This window comes from Tachypleus tridentatus, chromosome 10 (genome assembly GCF_004210375.1).
Source record: "Tachypleus tridentatus isolate NWPU-2018 chromosome 10, ASM421037v1, whole genome shotgun sequence".
NCBI lineage: Eukaryota > Metazoa > Arthropoda > Merostomata > Xiphosura > Limulidae > Tachypleus > Tachypleus tridentatus.
In genome coordinates this window covers 25,228,570-25,247,621 of record NC_134834.1, presented here as the reverse complement: position 1 = coordinate 25,247,621, position 19,052 = coordinate 25,228,570, and the positions used below count along the sequence as shown (strand labels likewise).

At 32.3% G+C, this 19,052-nt stretch overlaps 1 protein-coding gene across 3 annotated transcripts in view; it reads left to right on the top strand.

Moving 5' to 3' along the window:
* The first annotated feature begins 3,436 nt into the window (after positions 1 to 3,436).
* Positions 3,437 to 19,052, top strand: part of LOC143228907 (uncharacterized) — a 38,536-nt gene continuing 22,920 nt past the window's right edge. The window contains exons 1-6 of one of the 3 annotated variants that reach the window (XM_076460346.1): positions 3,437 to 3,620; positions 5,504 to 5,598; positions 9,397 to 9,558; positions 10,358 to 10,418; positions 15,978 to 16,126; positions 16,864 to 16,950. In XM_076460346.1, coding sequence (XP_076316461.1) covers positions 3,551 to 3,620; positions 5,504 to 5,598; positions 9,397 to 9,558; positions 10,358 to 10,418; positions 15,978 to 16,126; positions 16,864 to 16,950 — 624 coding nt within the window. In that variant the 5' untranslated portion in view covers positions 3,437 to 3,550. The remainder of the gene's footprint in view (positions 3,621 to 5,503; positions 5,599 to 9,396; positions 9,559 to 10,357; positions 10,419 to 15,977; positions 16,127 to 16,863; positions 16,951 to 19,052) is intronic. The other 2 variants (XM_076460347.1, XM_076460348.1) reach the window with 2 other exon arrangements.

Sequence of the window (19,052 nt, the reverse complement as noted above, 5' to 3'; positions counted from 1 at the left end):
AAACAACGTCTCAACATGGAGCAACAAGTGGAGGGTCTTGTTAAATCCGACAAAAACACAAGCAATCACCTTCTATAGAAAACTAAAGAAGCAAAGAAAAATCTAGGAAAAATAAATCTATCACTTGGAAACACAACCATCAACATGAGCAAAAAACATCACATTCCTTGGCGTCACTTTCGACACAAAACTAACATGGAAAAACACATAAACAATATACACTCATCAATAAGAAAAAGGATTTCATATCTAAAGACTATAACTGGTAAACAATCAAAATGCGCACCGAACACCATTATACAAATATACAAGGCTTACATCCGTCCACTAATAGAGTACGGATGTCAAGTAACATACAACATGTCAAACAACACACTCCAAAAAAATCCAAGTGCAACAAAACAAAATATTAAAATCCGCATTCAGTTTACCATCTTTTACACCAACAAATTATCTACACCAAATTAGTAATTTACCAACTATAAGAGATAGAATAACAGAACTTTCTCTGAAATATTATCGAAAAGCAGAAAACAGAAACAAACTAACGGCATCACTACACAAATTATCAAGTGCACCAACAAAATACATATCACCATACAACATATTTCAAGAATCACAATCCACTCAACAAAGAGTTTAAATACATAAAACTATGTTATTAACATGAATTCCTTTTTTTCAGGTACAGGGCACACGACAGGCAAACTTTCGGCGCCTGTCGTGTGAAAGTGGGTTTTCTCGGGGTACTCCCGTTTCCCCACATCAAAATCTTCGGGCATTGGATTTCTAGATCCCAGCCCAGGCAACCTTTTTGCCAGACCCAGAATCGGGCCGTTTGATTTGATCTGAACTTGAATGAATTACATTCATGTTCACATCTACCCAACATTTTCTTTTCGAGACAGGTCCCGACCTTTCCTTCTTTCCACTGCTACCTTTGCCTCCACCCAAAAGACCATTTAGTGAGACATTCCCCACCCAAAAAGTCAAGAATAATAACGATAATTAATTTATTAAAATAATAATAAAAAAAACAAAACACCACTTAATCCTAATAACAATCCACGAAAGGGGACGAAGAGGAACTACAAAGTTCCTGAACACCTCAGTTGGAGAGAGAACTCTTCGGATTTCTCTCTCTCTAAACTGAACCCCTGCCACGTTAGTTTAGTTTAGTTTGTGATGGGGATTCGAGCCCACAACTCTCGGATTACGAGTCAGGTGCCTTAACCACCTGGCGATGCCGGGCCTTTTCCAATTCTACCGCTGGTTATGTCATTTAAGAACTGCACGTACTCTTCTTGCGGTGTCTTAACTTACAGCCTTCGTTAAATTAAACGTGCATTCTCAAAATTAAGTTTCTAAATATTTCGACTCTTGTATTTAAATTCTTGCAAAATTTTTTACGAAACTTTTATGTATCATGTTTTCCAGTGATACTTGTTGTTAGTAAATATGTTTATGTATAGCATATGAGTTAAAAACGTACATGAAACTACTCGTTAAATAAATTAAAAGAAGAGAAGTATTTCAAAAGTTACTTTTTTACCCTAGTTTCTCGTGAGTGAATAATAAGTACGCTGACTTTCATCTTTGAAATCCGAGGTTCGATAGGTTGTAATGGAGAATGGTGATAATCGTTTGTGTAGCTTTGCTTAAAACAAACATTTTGATCACACAAATTTGGAAAGTGGCTCGGCATGGCCTAGTGGTTAGGGTAGCGGGTTCAAATCCCTGTCACACCTAAAATATTCGTCTTTTCAGCCGTTCGAACGTTATATATGTAACGATCAATCCAACTATTTATTGGTAAAAGAGTAGCCCAAGAGTTGATAGTAGGTGGTGATGACTTGCTGTCTTCCCTCTAGTCTTGTCCCCCGCTAATACAACGGTAAGTCTACGGATTTACAACGCTAAAATGAGGGGCTCGATTCCCCTCGGTGGACTCAGCAGATAACTCGATGTGGCTTTGCTATACCAAAACACACACACACTCCTCTGGTCTTACACTGCTAAATTATAGACGGCTAGCGCAGATAGCTCTCGTGTAGCTTTGCGCGAAATTCAAAAGAAATAAAAATTACCTTTTAACTAATGTGAAGTTCAGGAATGAGAGGCTTTCGAGACATAATAATTATGCATTTGTTACTGCTATAATTTTGATCAAACGTTAAAACTAGTCACAAATTCTACGAATATCTGAACTACCCTTTTCTCTCACCACTTCTCTCAAAGGGGAAGAAAAGTGATATGAATTTCTAGCAGTTAGCATGTGCAAGCTATACCTGAATAAAGGATTACTAAATGTTTATGACATTTCGACACTAATAATGTTAAACTACATGTAGAGCTTCTGTACAAAAAAAAATTGAAAATTACATGACTGCTGTTTATTTATTTCGGAGCGTTTACTTGCTGCATGGAAATATCCAGCTATTATAAACTATTTATAAAATGGTAAAATCTGTGAATATTTATTGCTCAATCATCCTACTAATCGTTAAATGGCTGATGATTATCGAGTGACATGTTTATTACTAGTTTAAATTTTGTGCTACCTTGTCACGTAGATTCTTGATTAAAACGTCAAACCATCTTTGTTTTAACGTTATTTTAGTTCACTTTTGTTTACTAGTTATTTCTTATTTTAAAAATATGCTAAAATAAATCATTTTCCAAACATTTTAACTAGAACCTTCCCGTCTCCTAAGACCTTAGATGTTCTGGCTGAGTTTGTTTGTTTTGGAATTTCGCGCAAAACTACTCGAGAGCTATCTGCGCTAGCCGTCCCTAATTTAGCAATGTGAGACTAGAGGGAAGGCAGTTAGTCATCACCACCCACCGCCAACTCTTGGGCTACTCTTTTACCAACGCATAGTGGGATCGACCGTAACTTATAACGCCCCCACGGCTGGGAGGGCGAGCATGTTTGGCGCGACGTGGGCGCGAACCCGCGGATTACGAGTCGCACGCCTTACGCGCTAGGCCATGCCGTTCTGGTTAACTGAATAACAAAAGTTGAAAACTTTGAAGAACCCTACTTTTATTGTAATTTGTTCTTTCAAGAAAAATCTCAAGCATAAATAGCCTTATGTAATCATATTTGTTGCAAACATACAAAAAATAAAATTATCGTTGACAGATATGGCTTTATCAAACATCAGAGAAGTTTTGAAAAAAAAATCTACATGTGCTGAGACTTTCCTGATATAAGCTTGCAAAGGCCAATTTATAAACCACTGTAATAATCCAATGGTTAAAACAGTGTGCTGAGAAAATGATTGTGTATAATTTATTAATTGCAATAATAACTGAAATAAGTGATATTAATCAATCAAATTATTTTATATCTGTCGCAACAATAAAATACGTAGAATAATATTCTATTCCAAAGAAAAACTAATTAGTTATCTTGAATAATATGTGAGTTTCATACCTACATTCAGAGAGGACTCTCTAGTCAAACAGCATGTTATGAGATGTTCGTATGGGCTAGGATCAAGTACTTTGAAGGTGAATTCTAAGACGTTGAAAAATAGCATGAAGAATGAATATTCAAGTTTATGTTACGCTTTTGGTATTTTTGTGTACGTCGTATTGTGAAGGTTTTAACGGTGGTGAGTTAATTCCGTTTCAAAATCTTCATACGAATTGTAACTTTTTCTGAGCGTAGAAATTCGTTATATGGAGTTACATAAATGAATTTTTTAAAACTGTTTTATCTGTCATTTTTCATTTATATATATATTACAATATTTCAGTTTTTGTTTATACTTTCACATAAATTTCACACGAAAAACTTAAGGTTAAACTTAAAGGCGAAAAATGAAGTTTATGTCGATGAAGTGCTTTCGTGAACTTTAGTTTTTATCAAGTTTTTGTAATCGTAATACAATATACATGTTTAGAAACAAAACACTACAGCATTTAGTTAAATTTTATTTTTAGACGCTATGGGAGAGTATTGTAGGATAATGTATTTCAGTTTAAAGCTTGAAACCACAAGTACAACTTCTAATTATTTGAATAAGTATAAATTACCTTCTTAGTTAAGCTGAAATAGTAAATATCTGTGTAGTGTTAACATTCATATATCTATTATGTTTCCAGTGTCTTATACTTGAAAAATATCTGAATGTAATTTCTAAATTAGTCCTACAAGAGTGAAATTCGTGACTTTTCTTCAGTAAGTACGCTTGTTCTGCTATAGTTGTTTCATTGTTACTATATTTATACTTGAAACTTGTACACCTGTTTCTTTTAGCTAGACCAGTATCTTTTCATTTGCACTAAATTTCTCATTTATTTCATTATTACACACTAACTTCTCCAAGGTACTTTGTCATATTGAAACTGAAAAAGTCATTTTATTATGATGTCATACTCTACTGACTGACCTTGAGTTTCATTCAGGATTCTGATTTGTAGTCTTTGTTTCCCTTTCTCATAAACTAGCCTGTTTCTTTTCTAGGGACTTATTTTTTCCTAATACTGTTCTTTTTGTGTTTTATTTTTCATCTCAAATACATTTGCAGCCTTTGTTTTGTCTTTTTCTACTATTTCTAATTTTCCTAAATCTATTACTGTTACCCTTCTCACCAGCTAGATTAGCTTTCTTGTGGTAATTCCTAAGTTTTCAAGAACTGAGCCATTTTTCTGCAACACACCCTAGAATCACTACTAATATCTTTTAACTGTTTCAATATCTATAAGCAAATTACTGTATGTGATTGAGATTCATGTGTCACTGTTACTGAATAAATCCTCCAAGTTTTCATCAGCTTCTAAATCTGCTTTATTGCACACAAAAAAAAAGGATTTTCTGTCACTAAATCACACATTTGCACATTGTATTTTCCTAACACTAACACGATCACTCGTAACGGGTGTTAGTATGCTATTAGAAAATTCTCCCCAAGCATTATTTAATAGTCTTTTTGTCCTTATTATTACTTAAATTTATTTTAAATAAAATAAGTATTGAGGATTATTCAGATTATTTATTGTCCTCTTTGATAAGGCTGAATCAAGGTTAAACTAACTACTCTTGTCCAGGGTCTAATATTACTTCTTAAATTTTTAGCCACTTTATTAATCTAGTTTGAGAATCCTATAGCCAAGTTAAACATATGAATTGCGTGATAGAAAAAAAGAAAAAAGCTGTTTAGTTTTCAATATTTATAAATGTTTTCATCAACTTTATCATTATACAGGTAGTGATAGCAAGGACCTTGCTATAGTTAATGAGGAAATTTATATCTTTCCAAGAAAAACATGAATTAGTTTGATGTTTAACTTTTCTTTTTCTTGGTAGTTGAACCTAATTATCATTTCTGCATGTTTATAAATCAAAAATTTGTGTTAAAACTTATTCATCTAGGATTGAGGTATATTAGATCTCATATTGGCAAGATATTATATAGAGAAGATAAATCTGTCATAAACTTGTTTATGAAGTCTGTTCTGACAAGATACATTATTTTCTAATTTTTTTGTGTAGAAACACTAAACTTACTGGATGAAGATAAACCATTACAGGTAGTCAGACCTGATCCTCTACACAAGCAATTGAAGTTGGTGAAAGAAAATCTCAAGGTAGACATGTTTCTTTTACTTATGAATTACTGCTTGAAAATGTTTGGAGTTTAAGTTTGTTGTTAAGTACAATAATTACTACAGTGATATGACACTTGTTTGAATGATAATTGAGTAATAAGTTTCTAAGTACATTGGATGTGGATGTTTATATGTTAATTATAAAAAAACTGTTCAGACGTAAATATCTGTATGCTGGGCAATCCATCCATCAATTATACAAACAGTTTAGTTTTGTATTATTTTCAGCAAAACTTTTTTATTATATGTATATGTATGCAATACATGTACTTACCTGGGAGCAGGACTACATATGTATTTGTTTACAATAAAATCATGTTATTTTTTTATTATGTTTGTTTAAAATCTAAAAAGTATCCTAATCCAAATAAAATAAGTTAGTCTGTCAACTTTAGGACAGTAACACTAAATCATTGCCTAGACAACAATGTAGCATTTGATTCAATCAAACATACTAAATTAATTTAATTTCTCGACCACTAATTTGGGTTGGTTGTAAATATAGAAATTAATCTAAAAATTAGCAAAGTGGCAAAGATAATTTGACTTGTCAAAGTTATCCCTCACATAAAAAAAAATGTTAGTTAGAATTAGTTAGAATATTTATAACTTAAATATCATATTCAAAGTCTTGGTGTCTCATAACATTACAGCTCATTTTATTATGTCAATCATTCTCTCATAACTGTGCATCATGACAATATCTCTGCAATGTTGTTTTCATCTTTAATGGTTTCACAGTTTTTCCTTCTTAATTATGTCACTTACTATTATTTGGCTATAGATTCTTAAATTAAGCTTTGTGTCCTATAGATTTTCACCTATTTCAGTATATTGTACTTTTCTTACCATGGATGATGATGACTTGCTGCAAATGCCTTACTGGTTAGTCTTGGTACCCCAAGTTAATCCATATTTCCTTTGTTTTTCAATCCCATTAAGTACAAGTGATAACCCTGTATTAGAAATTCTAAGTTTCCAGTCTGTATATATCTTGATCTGAGCATATAAATATATCATAAAGGGCTGTTCATATACCCTTCCAAAAAGTGATAAATTTTTGACATCACACTACCTGTGAAATTCCAAACAATGTTTAAATGTTCTGTTACATGCCATTCTACTAACATTCAAACTAGCAGCACAAACCACATCATCGAGCAAGCCATAAGTTTGTAATTAACCAAATATAAAAGTTTTGTTGTGTAAAAGAAAATCTGTATCTACATTTTCAAAGCTTCAATTAATTAACTTTCATATTCAGGCTAATATTTCAAACCTTTTCATTCTACTTCTCAAGAAACCGTACTATTGTACTATTCCATTAATTCTTCAAACACAAAACATTTTTATCTACCTGAATGAATTGCCTCTCATCTTAATTTATTTGCACCACACTTTCCATAGAAAGCATGTCCACAGCACTAAGTTTATCTTAATATATTAAATAACATAAATCAATTATCATACTAGTATCACATCACTGCACTTATTCTAACACATTCATATCCTTCCTATAATAAGAGAACCAAAACTGGACATCCAGTTTTTTACTTAAGATCTCTCTGACATTTGTACAAAACTACTTTAATAATAACCCTTTTTGTGCTAATAGCATAACTAATCTGCTTGTTTATATTTCTGTCACAATGAAAACCTAACTAGAGTACAGAATATTCCAGAAATAACTCAAATGCACAACAAACTTTTTTGGTCTTCAACTCTTCCCTCAGAAGCTTTTAATCCACTTTTGTTAAATAAGGTTACCCACACCCTTTTTTATCAACACACGAGAAACCTCAGTCTTCTAAAAAATATCTGTTATCTTGGTTTAACAACACTTCAGTAATTCGAATGGCATCTTAAAGAGGATCATTTGATCACTCAAGTTGTCTTTTTTTGATTTGTAAAAAAGTGAAAAATTACTCATAAACATCTCCAAGTAATCTTTCACAATTGTTAAAGTTATTTAACAGCTAAGCACTAGTGTATTGAATCAGGACATGAATAAACATTAATAGACTGATTCTTGAAAATACGACTTCCTTCTCATTAAAGACGCTCGTAACACACACAAAAAAAAAAAAAAAAATTGTATTCAAATGTAACATTTCTCACCAGTGTTTCCATTCAACAAAAGATTAAAATGCTTCAAGGTGTGTGTGAGAACACATTGTGATTAGACAACTCATTTTATAAGTTAGTAAAATTTATTTTGGAACCTTTCTGCAGTGGGCCTTCCAAAGCTTAAATTTATGATATTCAGGTCTATATTTACAATCTTTTCATTCTTTCATTGAGTTTTACCCTATTTAGGTAGAAAACAATTCAAAAACTTTAAGCTACTCTTTTCAATTTAAATGATTTTTTTTCTTTGTAAAATGTTTATTTCTTCTTGTAAAAAGTGGGTCAGAACACTATCATTCTCGTGAAACTTCACTAGAATCTTTTATAAGATTAATAAAGTCTTTTTGTTTTTAAATGCCTATAAATAGAATAAAGAACAGATTCTTTTCTCCTGCTAAGGGTTTAAACAACAAGCATGCCTGTAGTATTCAGGTACATTGATATCTGTCAGAAAACTCTCAAGTATCGGTTGTGGAAATATGTTGCAGAATGAACATGGTCAGATAAGAATCACAAATTAATGATATTTTTATTAGTAAGTGTATGTCATGAAGTACTGGTAGGCTTCACATGTATAATCAGTTAGCTGCTTTGATAGAGATAGATAATCTATTGAAGATGAAGATAAGAGAAAAAATTATTCGTGTTCTCATGGGATAAAGATGAAATGAATGATGAAATATCAAATTGTTAAGTTAGAAATGTCAAATGCATCACAATATCATACAGTCCTTATAGTACGTAGATCAAGGATTATTTACATTAAATATGTTAGAGCAGATCAACTTCTATATCATACTAATTTGTACAAGTCTTTGTACTACCTTTTGGAATATGACCTTCCTCCAGGAGATCATAAAATAGGTCCAAACAATGAGTCATATAGAATGTTTATGTCTAATTTAAGAATCTGAGTGAAAGTAAATAAGAATATGCAACAATATCTCTGCAAAACTGTTACGTACAGTGCCAATGTTGACTTTCATCAAATACTTAGATCATCAAACCAGAATCTGTATTGGTTTAGACTGTACTTATGACAACAGTTATAGTGTGAACTAGATTAAGCAGGGGAATTGTAATTTTGGGAATTTTGTATGAGTCATTTATAAATCAAAATTAGGGTAAGGAGTACTGACACGATATTACTTATTTAGGAATTAGACTATCTCTGACCAGTTAAAACTTGAAACACTATCATAATGAGTTTTTTTTAATACAATTATACATCACAAAAATGGCACACCAGTGAAATATTGTTAGTTAATAACTCTATTTATTCATTCTTCAATATTTCCATGAATTTCCGTAATAAATATTGGAAAAAATTATGAGAACATACAAGTGAATGTGAGAAGTGATCTTTCTATAAGGTCGTTTATACTTGTATTTTTGGCTTCATGAACCAAGAATTTTGTCTGGTAAGTTGGGTTCTTAGGTGGGTTTATTACCACACTGATATTTAAAGATTAAGTTTAATTGAAATTTGCAACATCCTGTTTCCTTCCAGGCAAAAAAAAATCAAAACCTGAAAGAGAGTAGAAATGTTATAGTTAATGCAATACTAAAGTTAAACTATATTGCAAACATGTCAAATAACTTGTCTTGTTTTAAATTATTTTTTTAAAATTATTTTCACTTATTTTGCAGATATTAAAAAATATTAATGGTCCTGTTGCTACGGTAGCTGTTGTAGGAAAATATCATTCAGGAAAATCATTCTTGATGAACCAGTTGATGGGCAAAGCCAATGGGTTTGGAATAGGCTCTTCAGTTCAACCTGAAACAATGGGCATATGGATGTGGGGAAAGGTATTTTTTTTAATTTTAAGAGAAGCTGTAAGTAACTTTGTAAGTGATGGTGATTTAGAATTTCTTGTTTGTGTTTCTAGACATAATAGCTAGCAACTTTTCTGTGTATGGTAAAAAATAAGTAAGAAATTTTATTTGAATAAAATTTGCTTTTGTTTTGTTTTTTATTGCAAAGCAACATAACAGATGATCTATTTGTCCACCATGAGGAATTGAACCCCCAAACCACTAGCATTTTAACTCTGTAAACTTACTATGGACTCGCTGGAAGGGACAGTATTTGAACAAAGCATTGAGACATGGAAGTTATTGTTTGGAAAAAAAAAAACCTTTTTTTTCAGTCAAAATTATAATGTAAGAGTAATAAATTGAGCTTAGAAATTTGTACTGTTGTAATCTTGCAATAAATTCAATAGTTTCTTCAACATTGATGTTTCTTACTTGTTTGGAAATATTTTTTCATTTGAAAACAAGAGCACTAATGCTTTTACCAGAATACATTTTTAATTTAACCCTTTCGGCAAGGTTGGCGACCACAGTCGACTTGAAGGCTCAGTGCGGCAGGCATCCTTCCTTTATTCATGGTATTCTTATGTATTGAATTTAACATGTATAGTATTGGGTACAATTACTGAATATTTCAGGGACTTTTCTTGAGTTATTGCCGAGATATCATGCTTTTAGAACTGATACTGTAATTAGTTGAAGTATCAAACATATATATTCAGCACCATGCCAAACATTACAAGTTGTTAATCAGTGCCGAAAGGGTTAACATTATTCTTGTTTTATATCACAGCCTGTTTTGATGGATTTGGACACTGGACAACAAGTTTCTGTGATATTTTTAGACACTGAAGGTAAGAAGTTTTTGTTTAATTCTCTCTAATTTCTTTCAAAGTTTTAGAAAGAATGACTTTTTAACTAAAAAAAAATGCTTACTGCAATTATGGGTATAAGCATGTAAGTGCACCACTACCTTTAGAAACTGTCATTTATTGTGTGCTATAGTAGTATATTCTAAGATGATAATTTGCCTCCTTACACCAGAAGCTATTTTCCTTTCATGTCTACCTAAGAAACTTGCATGTTATTAGTCTTGAGGTAACTCCCACCAAATTTTATGTCTTGACATGAACTTCACTGGTGCATGACAACATTATGTGACAAAAAAAATTCCGCCAGTAGGAAGGCACCACAACTTCCATGTACGGTAACTTATTCTGTGCACTTGCACCTGTGACAACTGCAATGTATTGAACAGATATGTTTAAATTTCTCGTCAAGTTCAATTTGTTGAGATATGCATTGTTAATGAAATTTTAATTTGTGTTTTCTTTTTTGTTTCACAAAGCTTTGGATTTCATCATCAGTTCTCAGGTGACAGTGACTTGTATTTAGCTCTGTGTGAGTAATGTTATTCACACTCAGATCTTATTCTTACTGTAGCATCTGGAAGATTGTTAACTATCAGGGACATTGCAGCCATTGTTCAGTATGTCATGGGTTACCACATGCATATTGAGTTCCTAGTCTCTTCTCATCGGAGAAATTATTTCTCTTCAATTTGAAATGATATATTAGATCATAACTTCCAACTGATTTACTTACCATTCAAGATATGACATTGGCCTTCCATTCTCTTTCTGGATTTCATTCTCAGGTTTGTTATGTCTGGGTCCTTCACCCTCTCACATTTGTGACTTGTGGACTTTTTTCCTTTTCTCATTTCCTGTTGTTGATATCTATCTGATCTGATGAAGGATTGGGCTCCTTACCTTCTATTTTATTTTTTGGTTCCTTATTTAAGCAATTTTGGCTTCTCGCATCCCTCCTGTATCCTCTTCCCTAACTCTGTCATTTGTGTAAGTCACTTCATTGTGCTTTAGATGGTTTTTCTGAAAATATTCAATCTTCTCTTTGCCAGCTTAGTCTATTTCACTTCTTCTGTTCTATCCCTTCTTACTTTTTTCCCTGATGTGAAGACTCATTGGATCAGGTTTCTACTTTTTTTACTGTACTTCTTCCTTTTCTCTCGTGCACATGGTGTTCATCAGGCTTTCTTCATTTGGATGTCTTCAATGGTGTTTATTTCTTCCCTTCAACATAGTATTGGTCCCAATTGTATAATAAAGGTCTTTGCTTGCCTTATTAATAGGTTAGAGCTGCAATGTCTTTTCTTAAATGATTAACTTCTCTTGAACCATTCTCAGATGGTATCCACTTCTCATTTTTCTTCCACACCCACTCAAAATTTCGTATTTCTGGTCATTTTCTTTATTTCATGTCTTAGCCAAGTTTGGTCTTTTCTTTGCCTGAGTTATGGTACATCTCATCACCAGGATTTACACTTGTCTTTCTAATCTGATCTTACTTCCCTGAAACATCTCCTTTGGGGCATGCACACCATGCATGTCTCCTACAGTAAACTTCGTGGATCTAAATCATACATTTTTGGTTTCCATTGTCTTCCTTTGTTTATCTTCTCTTTTCTCTCTTCAAGGAATAATCTTGGTAACTGAACTGTGCCTGTACTACTTCCACTGTTCTCTGACCAACTCTTAAACAAAATGTTTATCTTTACCAATGTTTCATTTTCTCATTGAGGTGCATCTCTGGATGAGTATGTGACTTCTGGCATTTGGATGCAGGTTAAGATTTCACTCTATATCTGCAAGCATGCATTTCTCACTGTTTGCTGGGTATGTTCTCATACCTGCCTCTACTGATGTATCACTGTCATGACCTGCAACAACATTTCCATGGTCATTTCATACATTGAACATTCAAAAGAAGCAACCCTCCCAGGACCTTTTGCTTTCAGGTATTAAACCTACTCTTCTAGGCTTATTCACATTGAGTTTCTGTTATTACTTATCTGTTCGGTATGAAGAGCTTGGTGGTAGGCCTCCTGTCTCGATAAGTTTGCATTCTGTCATTAAAATTGTCTATTCACTCCAATTCATTCATTGGGTTTGCTTTTGGTTTGGCATGCCTCTCACCTACCCTGAGACCTCTCTCTTTCTAACCCGATCCCCGCTAGTACAGGGGTATGTCTTCGGATTTACAACGCAAAATCAGGGGTTCGATTCCCCTCGGTGGGCTAAGCAGATAGCCCGACATGGCAAACACACACACACACACACACACTTTCTAACCTTACTCATCCAGTTGGTATGCTTGTCTCCAGATGTGGATTCTCACTGGCTTATTCACATTTCTTTGTATTCGTGTTGTTATTTTTGTCCTCCTGTTTCTCATCTTCAGAGTTCCTAGGGTTATGTCCTCCTTTTACCTTCATTTATTTTTACAAATTTTACTCCATTTACTTGACTTTATCTTTTTACTGGACATTTGGCTACTCATTATTACGATTTTGCGTAGTGTCTTTTAAAACTTTTATTCTTTTACATTTTGATAATAGCTGCTATGACACATAACCCGCAACCAGGACTGGAAAGGCCAACTTCAGGTGATTGACAGTGGTTCTTGAACTTACCTGTTAGTCTTCCTGGCGGGTTATGATCATTACCATTTTGCTAGAGTAAATATTTTACAACTTTGAAGACTGGATGTCACCATTGGTTTTACACCATTTTCTGTTTTAATTGCTGTTTTGTTTTTTACCTTCATTTACTTTTACAAATTTTACTCCATTTACTTGACTTTATCTTTTTACTGGACATTTGGCTACTCATTGTTACCATTTTGCTATGTATCTTTTAAAACTTCTATTCTTTTATATTTTGATACTGGTTGCTATGACACATAACCCGGAACCAGGACTGGAAAGACCAACTTCAGGTGACTGACGGTGGTTCTTGAACTTACCTGTTAGTCTTCCTGGCGGGTTATGATCATTACCTTTTTGCTAGAGTAAATACCTTACAACTTCTTATACTCTACCTTTTATCTTAACATTGTAGACTAGGTGTCAACATTGGTTTTATACTTTTTTGTTTTACCTTCATTTCCATTTATGTCTATTACTACATTTATTTATTTATTTTTTTTTACATTTTTACCGAATATCTGGCGCAGATAGCCTCGTTGTTTTGTGCCATAAAACACTAAATCAATCAATCAACCTTACCGCATACCAGTTTCTAGCCATTGGGGTGGTGGACCATGAAGAATCCTTACCAATTGGGCATAGCACAGTATGGTTGGAAATTCATTAATAATGACATTGTTGATGGAGGTGGTATGGTTCTCCCTAATCTCCTCTTTCATTCAGAGCCTGTTCAATAGAATTGAGGTGAGCACATTCAAAATGACATCATGAGACATAACTTGTGTGACCTTCTGCAGCCATTATTTGTACAGTGTAGTCAAGGTGAACACAAAAGGTATGGTCTAAATGTGCCTTCAGCACTACATGATTATGCCTCTACAAAACTTTTGCCAGCAAATGTCACACTCCATGAGCTTCCCTTCAATTGCTTTCTGAAAAGGGTTTATCTAGGTAAGATTTTACACTGCTTGAACATGTGGCTTTAGCTTTCATGTGTGTGAGCTGAGTTATTGTATTAGAAGTTAACATTTTTGTAAGCTGAAAATATATTTCTCATAGAAGATTACTTCCATCCACATTTCCACCTATCCTCCTCACAGTGCATATTTTTGTCTTTTCTCTTCAAAGAGTGAAGTTTTTGCAAGCGCAATTGCATAGCAGGAGTTACTGCACGTGGAGGTTGTGTCACCCTCTTTTTGGTGAAGGATTTTTGTTGTAAAATGACATCACTATGCACCAGTACAGTTCATTTCAAAACACGTGGGTGGGAGTTGCACCGAAACTACTGTAATGCAAATCTCTTTGGCAGAACTGCAAGCACAATAACTTTTCTGTGTGCAGAAGTGAGTATTTATCAGGGATACATTTTCAGAATATCAAGATGTTAATCTTCCACTTTATGAAACTTCTCTATCTTACGATTAGTCATGCATGTGTTTTCCTGAATTGTCATTAGCTGAGGTAGTAATTAGTAGTCCATATATACAATTATAATTAATGGAGAAAGCTTCTTACGAGTCTTAAACATTTTTTTCCAAACGTGGTTACTTGTTAAGTGGCTAATGCAAGGAAGAGAGAAATTTAATTTTTGATTTATTTAACATGTCAAAAAAAGTCTACTTTTATTAAACACAATTTTTAAACTTCTACATTTATGACAAAATGCGTAAATTTTATTTACTAATGCTAATCATTCTCTCTCTTTCACATTTAATGAAGTATAGAACTGGTATAACATGAATTCACTTTCAACAGTGTTCAGGAGGTGTGAAAGAACTTTTTTTTCTCTATATTTAGAGGTTTGCTCTTTTTTTCTAAAAGGTTTTAATTCTTTTGTTTCAGCTTTTACTGCTTATTTAAACAATTTAAAATCACATTAAGGTACAAACATTAGTTTTATTTGTAAATATGAATGTCAAATCAAGGAGAACCCTAGATTTAATTTATGAGCACCTTAAAATTATTCAGTTTCCAAAGACAAAGTGGTTCTTTCACCAAATTTCTCTCAGTCATGGGTATAGCTAATATTTTGGTGCACACCCAGTGTGAGAAATCACCCCATGCCCCTGTATATAAGGAAAAGATGAATAATTAATTGATGTATTGTTAAATATCTTTTTTTTTTTTTATGTCCCTACAACAAAGCAGAATGGGACATATTGGTTTCCCTTGTCTGTCTATTTTGAATTGTTAACAGTATATCTCAAGACTGGATGAATGAATTGTGACATAATTTATATAACAGTTACTAAATACAAAGTTCTAGGTCTGATTAATGTTTGAAGATCAAGATCAAAGTGGATACAAGGGTATTTCTCAAATACAGTTTGCACTTAAAGCACCTAATTTTTTTTTTATTGAACATATGGAGAATGTTTTAACTTCCATTAAAGGATCTAGACTACAGGGTTTTTTAAAGCTAATTTAGAAATATCAGCTCACATTTAGTCATCTTTGAAGCATAGGACTAGTGCTAAACTTTGCACTGTAAAAGCTCTAAAAGGATTCAGCCATGTAGGTGTTATAATATAACAGTTAATCCCACTATTTTAGCTGATTGTCTTTCCTCTGGTCAACAGTTATCTATAAGGGACACCACAGATTGTCTTAGTAGCTATACTGTAAATTAAAACACTGCACGAGTTATTATTACTATATAATTTATTGGAATATGACCTTTCATTTGATTGATCAAGTGAGGTATTTAAATCAAAGAAAATTCTGTTTCTATATTTAATAACATTTTGTTATATATTGTTACTGATGATTGTGAAGAAAATTTTCTGATTTGCATGAAATGTAGAATTGTTTTAGAATATGCAAAAGTCAGTTATTTTATGTTTATGGCAACGACTGATAACTGTGTACATTCAGTTGACTTTTTTTTTCATCATTTGTCTTGTAGGTTTTGCTGCAAACAATATATCTGAAAATTATGATGCAAAAATATTTGCTGTAGCAACCTTGATCAGTTCTCATCTTATCTACAACTCTGTCAAAATAGTTGACCAATCTGATATAGATTACCTTGAACTTTTGGCACGGAGAACCCAGGTATTGTTATGCACTAATATAAATGTAGATCAAAACTTCACAATCTAAGTGGAGTGATGAATGAATAAGAGTTATCATTTGATAATTTTTTTATTCTGATAAGACGCATGCTAATTCTGAAACAGATTTGCAAATTTATATAGTGCTCAGACTGTATTCCTATACTTATTTTAGGATGAAAAGTTTAAAATTCTAGAATTTTCTTTTTATTTAATGTGATAATTCTAATTATTAATTGATTTTGCATGTAACTTATGTTTAAAATAAACATATTTTATAACCTATATACACAATTTCGAGTGTGTGATTTATGCATTAATTTAACGACTTTGATTTTATAAGTTTATTTTAATATATTTAGAAGGTTTTAATAATGGTTTTTATTTAGGCACATTTCAGAAAAATAATTATTGTTGTTGTAGTCTTGTCTTTTAAAAAAACATTTTGTGAGAGCTAAGTTAAGAAAATTTTGAAATTTGTGATCAAACACAAAACATTAACTACAAATAAACATGTATGAGTAGAAACAAATACCATTAATTACTGGATGGCTTCATTGTCCCTTGCAAATATTTAACCATAAAATTATCACTCATAATCCAGAAAACATTTATAATCATGAATAAAAAGATATCTTTTCTATTCCTTTTATAAGGAGTTATTCTAGATAACTGGACTAAGGTTAGTTAGAACTAACTGTTACACCATTAACTGAATAACATGTACACATATTGTAGCTTTTTGCTCTTCGATCACAAATGTCACGAGTCAAGTGGACTGACGACTTTATCCATGATCTTCTAAGTTTTCCACCTCTTATTTGGGTGAGTCTAATTTTAAATTTGTGACATATAAATATTAAAACAATTTTTTTTTTCCTAATTTTGCTTAAGGAAAGAAGATTAAAAATGTATTTTACTTCAGGTTTACTTATGACAACGTAAAGAGAAATAAACATGCCTAAATCTTTTAACAGAACATTAGCAATTTGTTTTTACATGATGATAGGAACATTGGTATGGCTTACTACGTCAATATAAGATTTAATTTCTGGAGGATAACGTGCATAGCAAAACAATCAGTTATGTGGTATTTACAAAACAAAGCTTATAAAAAAAAATAACTACAAGACCTATTGCTGGTAGTTTGAATGATTCATATCGTAGTGATATTTAAAAATAAGTTCAGTAAGTTTTCAAGAGATAATCTGTGTGATATTGCATTGAGTTTGAAACCACACAAGACTCTGGTGTTTTCTTAGACTGGATAGTTTTTTATTTCAGGGTGAATACGTACATAAACTGGCCATTTGTTTTACATCTACATAAACAAACAAAGTTTATAATAACTTTAGTCTCTGGTCCATGAAATTCACACCTGAAAGTAGCATCTCTGTGCTTTCATTTTTTGTATTATTGGTGTATGGTGTGGAATCTCTAACAAGTGTTAATAAGGTAATCAAAGTTTATAGAATCATAAAATTATGTCAGTATATATCTAGATATGTACTGATCTTTAGTTATTCTCATTTCTATTCTTGTATCTATACAAATATTGGCTGTGGAACAAATTGTTGGCAAAGCTATTTTAACAGTTCTTGGTAAGGTGAACATTTAACAATAGCTTTGAGGATTTTAAAGAAACATGTAAATTAACAATTTTTTTTTATAATTGCTTATATGATTTTTATTCAAATTAAAATGGTGCTTTTGCATAACTGCAAATGCGCTGAACCAACATCGTCAATTTTTATAGAACCGAAATATTCCTATACTCATTCATCTAATAGAGAGAGAGTTTTGAGGTAGAAAACTTGTGTATAACCTTAGAATTCATGATGGGTTTCACATATACTTCCTCAATTATTTTTTTAACAAAATGTTTAGGTACAACAAAGAACCCATTTGTCCATCTCTGCTTCTCCTCTCTTAAACTAAATTAAAACTATTGAGTAAATGGATTAAAAATATGTATATCTTAAAGTCAGCCCTTATCATTCATGTGTACCAAATGTCTTGAGGATACCTAAGTTTTTGTTTACAAGATATCTAATAACGTATGATTTCCATATTAAAAAAAAAGTGTGTGTGTGTGTGTAAGTAATTCATCTAACTGATTACTGCTGGGGCCACCTATAAATTGTATATAGAAAATTAATATTTTCATCTAATTATTTTGGTCATTTCTTCAAACACAAAATTACTCAATGTGATGCAGTTGATAACACCAGTAGTGAACAGAATGTTGAGGGTTAATTTGATTTTCTCTCATAGATGAAAGGTAAATAGTTAAGCCTAATAAGCAGTGTAAATCAGAAACATTACTTGAATAATACAGGGTGTTCGGAAAGTCACTGTGCAGTTTTGTAATCACATGTTATTATATTTTATTCAGTCTATTTCAAGCCAGCAACTGATAGCAGTGTTTAGAAACAAAATAAAAAGGATCCAAGCCTGTATTGATGCCAACGGGGGTCACTTTCAACATTGTTTGTAATTGTCATTCATATTTACCTCCTGTAATCTATATTGAAACATGTCTCTTAATAAATAAGTCCACAGTGACTTTCTGAACACCCTGTAGTATAATGTAGCTAAATCAATAGAAACTTAGTGTGTCTGAAAAATTTAATCTCTGAATAATGTGGAACAGTGTAGCTAAGTATCTGAGAAATTGAACTGTACTGAAAGTATGAATTAATTTGCATCATATTAACAATGTGCACTTAGATTCACTAGTAATCTATACTGAGTACAACAGATGCGTGTTTCTTTTGCTATTAATGCTAGAAGGGTTAATAGATTTCTCCTCAATATCCTTTCACAGTTCTTACAGATTTCAATAATGTGAAATAATATTTTATGTTAGTAAACTTTAAGTATTTTTTGTTATTCAGTTCCATTGTAAACATAACTTATTTCTCATT